Raw genomic sequence first — 8,971 nt, 5'->3', positions numbered from 1 at the left:
CCTACAAAGAGAAGACTTATCCAGATGCGAGTTCATCTTCAAGGATTCGGTTCATACGGTTTGTAGAAGATCTTACGGCTAGAGATAGCACCTCGTGATCCATTATTCTTATTGGAATCAATTCGGATAATCAGGTCTATTGAAAGGCGAAATATACTTTGAAGGTTCTACTTATGGAAACCTAGATTTTGATTGTATGAGCGAGTAGAATTGGTGGGCTATCATCACATTCCTTAAATGATTTCCGGGTTGGTCCTCTTAGTGGTTTTGACATTCCACCTGCTGTGATGGAGGCCATCCTAGGTGAGGGAGTAGCTGACCCTTTCGGTGGTAGGGTGGAGGACCCGTCATCTCCGAAGGTTGATCAGTCAAAGGTGGGATTGACAAACGAGTCTAACTTGTGGTCATAGGACTGTTCTTTCTTTTTGGTGAACTGATCTTTTTTGTAGACTGACCTTTTTTTTGGTATATGTAAACTCCAGTGTGAATTTCTATGAAAGTATGTTTAGTTGTGAATGAGTTGGTTTCCTGCTTTCCTATCCCGTAAGTTTGTCAGGGGTTTTACAATATGTTCCGCATGCGCATTTAAAATGAATGGGGTCGGCAACACTACCTGGGAATGTCGCATTTGCCTGACCATGGTGAGTTGTTCACACGCTCGGAGTTCGGGGCGTGACAGTAGGATTTTCAGAACAACCATGACCTTGATACAAAACCATAATTCTTGTGATTTCAGTTAACTACCTTAGGGTTTTCCAATAGAGTTAGATGTTGCCAAAGCTACATCTTACACAAAAGATCAATTTATATCTCGAAGTGAATCAACAAGACGTAAATTGTAATTTCCTAAGAAGAAGTACACAAAGGATAGTTTAGAGATCCAAGATTGCTTCAAAACTGGTATATACATACATACATATGTATGGGTAGACAAACACGGCACGTAATAACCGTAAGTAAGCCCTTTACACATATCACTCTCTATAGGCCTTTTACGTTACTAAGATAACTTCTTCTGTATTTGCTACTAGTAACTATATAACCCACTAGTTGTGGCTATTTTAGTTTTGCAATAGACATAAAAACATACATCAACTATGAATTCGTTCTATCTCCAATCTGCATCGGCTGATTACCATTTTTCGAGCAAAAATTCATGTCTTTTCTCGTACGTTTTGTTGTTGCTACATTAGAAGATCGATCTCTAGAGAGAGAATCGGTGGATCAATTCTTTCAATCTCTTGTATACCCTTGCGGTCTCTACTCCAACTCTGCATAGTCTCACCTGCAATTCCATCACAAACTATAAAATGAGAGCTACACATCTAATCATGCGGTGGATGAAACGCTTACCACGAAGAACTTAAGAGAGGAACAAAAGAAAATAAAAGTTAGCAACGGAAATTGCCATCCTAAATGTCAACACACCAAGAACAAAGTGCAGGAAAGTCTGTAGTAGTTATATAAACCTCTTAAAAGTAGACTCCCGTACCTAGTTACGCTTTAAAGTACATGTAGTTAGCCATATCCTAAAAAGACTAACTTTTCATGTGGTATTTAACAACTTTTGACTTGCCAAAATCAGTTAATACATCACCGTCTCTCTAATTTAAATTTCCTCCAGAGCTTGGCTGCTCCAAGACGCATGTACTTATGGAACTCTAGTTTCATTCTTTCATAAAGTGAGGATAACATCACGATTATATCATCTTTTTTCAACTAAACCAAAATTATGAAATCCTAGATGAAATAATTAGAGATAATGAGTTACCTGAGCATGGAGCGTGTGAAAGATCTTGTCGCCAATAACAGAAAAGCTGGCACTGACAACCTCAGCTCCTTCTTCCTCGAGAATGCTGATCACTTCATATAGCATGAAATTCCTCCTCCTCCCACTGATCAAGATCACTTCCAAACCTAATCCATGGTCTCTTAGTTCAAACACCGGGAGCACAAACCCTAGTTTATTCTCCTGATCATCTGATGAAGTCAAAGAGCAGCTTGTGTCCATTCCTTCGGACTGCAGTACTGCTTGTTCTTTTCTCAGTTTCAACCCATCAATATTTTCTTTTAACTGCTTTATGTATGATGCAGCTTGATCCAGCTGATCTTGCTGCGACAACAATTCCTGAAACCCAAAAAAAGAGGGAAATTAAGGAAATTTCACTCTTTCTTGATTGCTGAAGTTGATACAGACCCAGATTTATGTACATATTTTTCTAATTATACACAATAAAATTTTGATAGATCAATTCCATCCATTTTCAAGAAAACTTTTGGTTTCAAATGACAGATTATTTTCAAGAACTTGTTGTTAAGAAGCCAATAAAGAAAGGAAATTACGGCCTTATCTAACAGGTCAAGCTCGGAAAGAAAGTTAGGCGCTTTACTTGATCGCTTCTAGTAAACCCACAGAGAGAGAGAGAGAGAGCGAGCGAGAGAGAGAGAGAGAGAGAGAGAGAGAGAGAGAGAGAGAGAGAGAGAGACCTTAGAAGTGGTGATATGGTGTTGAGGAATGAGGGAAGCAAGCTTGGAGCAGAGGATTTTCATGCGGATCCTTCGGTTTTTCTCCACGGTTTTGCGCTCGGGTCTCATGGGCTGATCGTTGCTCGTGCTTTTCTCCATCTTTGAGTTCCAGATTTTATCAGCTGTAGCACCATTCACTTAGAAAATAGAAGCTTATTTGTGTCTGAACAAGAGCAAAAGGCTATAGTTAAAAAGACTGCTGCGTCTTGAGAGACTCCGACGACTTTCCACAGCGAGAGAGAGAGAGAGAGAGAGAGAGAGAGAGAGAGCATTCGACAAGTGAAGAGGTTTGATATTTGTGTGGAAACGTGCTTATAAATGGAGAAATTATTGATGACGAGCAAAGAAAAATGAAAAAAAAAAAAAAAAACGGAGAGATTACAGAACCCCACCGACCGTAGCTGTAGACAGCTCCGCGAATGGAAGTTGAGGCCTCTAAAGACAATTGGCAATTTAAAATATGCCGCCTGACTTGTGTTCCAATAGTCAAATATTTTGCGCTCGGTGTTACGTGTGGTCAAAGTCTTGCTTTAAAAGTTTCAACCATGCCTCTGTAGTAAGTCACCATAGCATATCATCTAACTTCTGCACTTTGTACACGGAAGAAATAGTTAAATCCCTCTTTAAAAGAGCGATTTTCCTTGCTAGAAGAAAAGGAAAGTTTTGTGTTTCTTCAATGGACAAAATAGCCCTGTTTCTCAATCGTTAACTTGCTTCATTGACTGTGACATGATTGCTATGTACCTATTTTAATGCAACACCTTCATAATTCTATATAAACCTATAAACAAGCGATTTGATATACTTTAACACTCCCTCTGACGTGCGAGTGATTAAGAATAGCACATAGAATTTTAACAAACATGGGTAGCACACGCAAAATAAATTGAAGCAAAACCTGGCTTGGATACCACATTAAAAGTTTCGGTCCAAAAAGCTTAAGCCTACAGGTAAATGATCATGTGCAAAGAATATATAAACCTCATAGACAAGCAATATGTGATATTTTAACATAACTCAATTCTAGATATTCATTGTCTTTTACTCTAAAAGGTTTTCCACCTAACATCATTTATTGTATGATCGCTTAGGAGGATGGTTGAAACCATTTAAGAGAATTTAAAACATTTACTTTCTAATGTGATGTTGACTATACCCATGTCAGATTCACAATTATGTCATGGATGGTGTATATCCCAAAATATGTAAAAGCTGCTTCAAAAAAAAAAAAAAACTTTAGGCCGGCCAAGTAATAGCGAGCAGCATTTCAAGCGAATTTAGTTCCTGTGTTTTCTCTTCATTTGTTGGTCAACACAACTGGGGATGAATTTTGAATTTTGAGCATTATTTGTTGTAAATTTGGGGTTTACATATTATAATGAGCCCAGCTTGGTGCTCACATATATATTATAATGGGGTCAAAGTTCACAAATTAGTAGGGTCAAATGTGCTCCACGCATAATAAATTAATTAATTACGAGCGTTGCCAATTCGCTGCCGATAGAGTAGTTCTAATGCCATGGGATCGGCCGTGTTGACTCTTGACCCATGACTGTTACCCTTTTGATTTTTTTATTTTTTCTGAGCAACTATTACCCTTTTGATGAAACCGCGCTTTCACCGACCACACCATTGTACCCGTCCCTTTCTTACAGCTGGCTTATAAGGTATTATCGTTCGTTTCTCCTATCAATGTTCACCCAAGTGACCCTCTTTTTTTTTGGGAAAAAAATTAAGGTCGTCGTTAGGTTCGTTGATTTCTTCTTCGTTACAGCGAGAGAGTTTGGTCTTTTTGACCGTCCCCGATGATGCCCCCATTAGTGGACGCTCTTAAAGGAAAGACCAGGAACCATTTTAGGGGGCGTTTGACATTCCGAACGAGAACCGCACCAATGGACTTGACCATCTCGATCAGGCCAACCACCGTGCTCGTGACATTATCGGGAAAGACCAGACCAATTCCAATCTTGGCTTGGTTCTCTTTTCGTCAGCCATTTCGGCTCCCCTAAGGTATGCGTCCACCGTAACCACTTGCCTGGGGTTTCTCGTGTTAAGCGTTGCGATTCTAGCCATCGTCATGCAAAGTCGTGGTCGATGTTAAGCCTTTACTCAATCAGTATCAATCCGTCTCTGCATCTCTATATGTCTGTGACGTCATTGAAATATAGAAATGAGCAGTGCTTGTGTGGAAGTGCATCAAGCTTTAATGAAAATGTCACTTACATGCTCATGATAGCAATATAACTCAGACCCTTCTTTCTTTTCTATGCCTATCTTATGGTTCATGTAATCATCTTCACTTGCAGGCCTTCTTATGCAAAACCTACTCGTCCATTTCTAACGTTTCCCATGTTGGCCACGAGTGAACAGTCTGCTGCACTCGAATGCCGCCTTCCTGTTGTCTTTTTGGGATATCTACCCGCTCACGACGCTCATTTTCCGAGCGGTTTTAGCCAGTATGAACACGAGAATTGGGAATCTGCCTCATTGACTCGTATGATTACGAGAAACCGAGAGTGCCTTCCTTGACCAATGCTTCTGCGAGCTGACCGTATTAGATACCCCCTTTTTCCAGGCATTTTCTAGAACTCAGGGGAAGGAAGAAGCAACGAGGTTTTGAAGCTTCACGAATGAGCGAGAGGTCTCATCGCGGTCGTTGATTGCTTCAATCCAACGTAATTTCAACGAGAAATGTCTTCTCCTTTCTTTTATTTACCGCCCATGTGCTGTAAGTTAATTTGTGCAGGAAAAACACGATGAGGAAAGACAAAAGGAACGGTTCTAGATGCGCATTAGAAAATATGGAAGGTTGGAAATTTGTTCTGTTTAGCACATCGCGAATGAAAACACTGAGTTTCCAAGCATTAGTAATACTTCCTATCAAGGATCCCAAGCGCGCTTTTTAACGAAATCCTATTCTTGATAAACCGGCTGCAATGTAACTTTCAGCACTTGGCTCTCATATTAGGTCGTCGTTTTTAGGCATGAACTCGAGATGCAATAGTGCCCGCAAAACCAAACAACCCTAGAAGCCAAACGCTGATGTGAAGTAATAGACATAAAGGTATTGTTATGAGTACCTCGACCTCGAATCGGAGCACATACTAAACATATTTAATGGGAGACCACTTGGTTTTCAAAGCATTAATTGCGCATATCACGAGAACAATTCGTACAGTGAAAATCATATCATTTCCTTGCTTGACAGCTTAACTAGTGCTTCATGTCACTTCATAATGAAATTCTAAACATAATAGTCCAAGACAAAATGTGCTGCTATTTAAAGTTTTAATATGAGTATTATAACAACTCTGGTCTTCAATCATCTTATCAAATTTTCCAAAAGTAAAAGATAATTTGTATGCGGAAAAATACATCATAATTAATAACTCTATCAAAATGTTTATTTGTTAAATCACGTCAATTCTAGTAGTCGATCTTACGATATTACACAAACTCAACCACGGCGATTCTAGTCGAGTCATCACAATCCTATGGTAATTGATTGTGTCAACTTATGTTGTAAGAAAATATTTTATTAAGATGTACTTCGTTTATTCTTACTAAAGAGTAGTGAGAATGTGCAATCGGCATGCGCAACGTCAAAAGCAAAGCTTTTTGGCGACAAAAGTGGGGTTCCATGTTGCTGGGCAGAGTCGTGTCCAAGGATGAAACTTGCGTGGCAAAGCTAGGTCGAATTTTCTTGCCCCTCATTAAAAGTTAATATCCCCTGCCCTTTTTGTCTTCTTCTTGTTTGTATTTGTCGTGATTCATGTCAACAAAATAGATTAAATGTACGAATCAGTCATAAATCTATTATTCGAATGCTACTTTAATCATAAACCGTTCGATTTTACAAATATAATCCCAAATCATCGTGCGTTTTTTTTTTATTTTTCCTAGGAATGCAACTTTTATGCATGCGTAGAAAGGTAAACCAATCACAAAAACTATGCTTGTCTATTTCCTCCCTTTTGGCGCATGGAGTGGGTGAAATTCCGGAGCCTCGTTTCCTCTTTTTTGACTCATTCGATGCGTGGAAACAAAAGCAAAAATGTGAGTCGCGTTGCACTCCTGATAAACACCGAGATGGGGGTTTAAGCAGCCGCGGAGGTGTGGAAACGAGTCGAACCGGGTCAACAAGATGACGTCAGAGGTGATGGAACGAACGACACGGCTGGTGCGGCGGCCTTTAGTCGTACGCGGAGGACGCGGCTTTTTTGGGGGCGTTGTACGGAGGGAGGGCTGCATGTTCCGGACACGTGGGCCCCTGCGCACCCGGACCCGCACCCGCGGAGGACGTTTGACCCGGTTCATAATATTTGGAGGGCCCGAAAGAGTCCATCGTCGAATATGCCCAATTTCCCATTTGATCCTGATGCCCCCACAGTCTAGTCTCAATTTACGTACTTGAGTACAAACTATCTCCCAGCCAATTGAAAACTTGCAAACGGCACAAGCACTAAAATATCCCCATAGAGGACATATCAAGAAGTTAGAGACATAAAAATCTGTACTTTTCCCCCTTACGCGTCATTTTTGTGTGTTTATATCGAGTGCACGTGTCTGGCGTGGTCTGACAAGAAGGACAACAATGCAAGGCCGTGATTTAGGGAGTGTTAAGAAACATAAAGATACGATTTTAGAATTTAAGAATGTGAATGATAACCATTCTGTTTTTAAATAAATTTTGAAAGATAAATAGATTTTTATATTTCTATTTATAGAAAAGTTTCTAAGAAAATAATCATTTGATAATGACACAAAATTTCTACACTAAAAATAGAAATTCGTTTAATAACAACACAAAAAAATTTCTTTACGGACGGCGGTGGACCGGCGGCGAGTGGCCGGCGACCGGCGGCAGCGGTCGGCGACGGCCGGCAACTAGTCGACGGCGACGGATGAAGGACCAATTGACGAACGATGAGAAAAATTTTTATCTCTCATTTCTATTACAGAAATAGAGAAAATAGAGAAGTAGAAAATTTCTACTTCCGATTTCTATTCCAAACATATTTCTGGAATAAAAATCTATTTCAGAAATAGAAAAATGGAATAGGTTTACCAAACGGATTTCTATTCCAGAAACAGATTTAAAATAGAAAAATTATTTCTAAAACAAAAACAAAGGTTTGTCATGCACCCCCTAATTAACCACGAGGCACCCTAAAACTACAGTGAAGACACATGCCGGAATTTAATCGACGATAGAAATCTGATTATATTTACTAATGGTCTCTAACGGGTATTTAGTAGTTCAATTCAATAAAAGGTAGAGAATAAAGAAACTACTCACCATAGATAACAAAGCTAGACTTGGCTTGTGGCTAGTTGCTAGCTCCCATCAATTCTCAGATCACCAGGTGCTGCTACACCAGTATCGACTGGCGGCAACGCTAATCCACTTGCATTGGCCTGAGCTTGCGCTCTACCTCTGTCACCTAAGTAGTACCGACAAGCGACATGCGATACGATACGATATAACACATCGACACATCATTTTTCAAAAAATAGATAATTCCGACACGTTGTATATTAAATATATATTTTTAATTATACATGATTAATTATCATTTTTATGATAATTTCAATCAAATTAATTTGATTGAATGAATAATAATAAAAGAGCCAGGAATGAATTTACACTAATAACATTAAGTCATTATTTGTTAATATCGTTTATTTTTTAAATTTAACGAATTTAACTCCATTCTAATAATCCATAAAACTTAGAGGAAAAAAAAAACAATCCACATTCTGGATTCGTGTATCAAGACATGTTGGAAGAAAAAGCAAATTTATGGGGTAAATTGTATGTCATGAAAAGTGAGTCAAAAGAGAAAAGAATAGTAGATTTTTTTTCTTTTCACCTTTTATTGTTTTTATTATTTTTTACTTTTTACATATTTATATTTTAACCCATCATTTATTGAGAATTTTTAGAATTGATCACATGTTAGAATTTTGAACTCGTATGTCGAAATTCCGAACTTGCGTATCAAGAGAGTTAATTGAATGTCGAAAAATCCGACAGCTATTGATTGAGTATCAAAGAGTATCTAACTTGACACGAAATATTCCAAAAAGTATCAATGCTTTATAATTCACGGTATGACTTGTCGTTTTTGGCATTGGTTCAACGGAACTCGGCCAATGCTGCGAAGTGAAATTCTAAGGGGGTTGTTCAAGCAACGACACGCCCATCATCAAATCATCATGCTTACATGTTCTCTTAAAGGTCATTTTCAAGAATGTGAACATATGCTATAAGTCTTGAATTTAATTCTTTTTAAATCCTGATTTGCCTCCCCAATGACTAAGCATAAGGGAATTCGAATGAATCTTTTAGACCTTAATTTACCTCCCCAATCGTATATATTCACGCCTTAGGCTAAGGCTTTCCAGACCCTTAAAAAAAGACCAAGCATGAGGCGCAATGTAT

General features: G+C 38.8%; 1 protein-coding gene across 1 annotated transcript; it reads right to left on the bottom strand.

The window, feature by feature from the left end:
• Positions 1-865: 865 nt before the first annotated feature.
• LOC104426274 (transcription factor bHLH162) lies at positions 866-2,793 on the bottom strand. The gene is made up of 3 exons (XM_010039267.3): positions 2,488-2,793; positions 1,772-2,128; positions 866-1,285 (listed from the first exon to the last, which is right to left on the bottom strand). Exons 1-3 carry the CDS (start codon positions 2,623-2,625, stop codon positions 1,205-1,207), a joined length of 576 nt encoding a protein of 191 aa, XP_010037569.1. The 5' UTR covers positions 2,626-2,793; the 3' UTR covers positions 866-1,204.
• Positions 2,794-8,971: the final 6,178 nt, after the last annotated feature.

This window comes from Eucalyptus grandis, chromosome 11 (assembly GCF_016545825.1).
Source record: "Eucalyptus grandis isolate ANBG69807.140 chromosome 11, ASM1654582v1, whole genome shotgun sequence".
NCBI classification, from domain to species: Eukaryota; Viridiplantae; Streptophyta; class Magnoliopsida; order Myrtales; family Myrtaceae; genus Eucalyptus; species Eucalyptus grandis.
The sequence above is the reverse complement of the archived record's forward strand: the minus strand, read 5'-3'. Positions and strand labels throughout refer to the sequence as shown.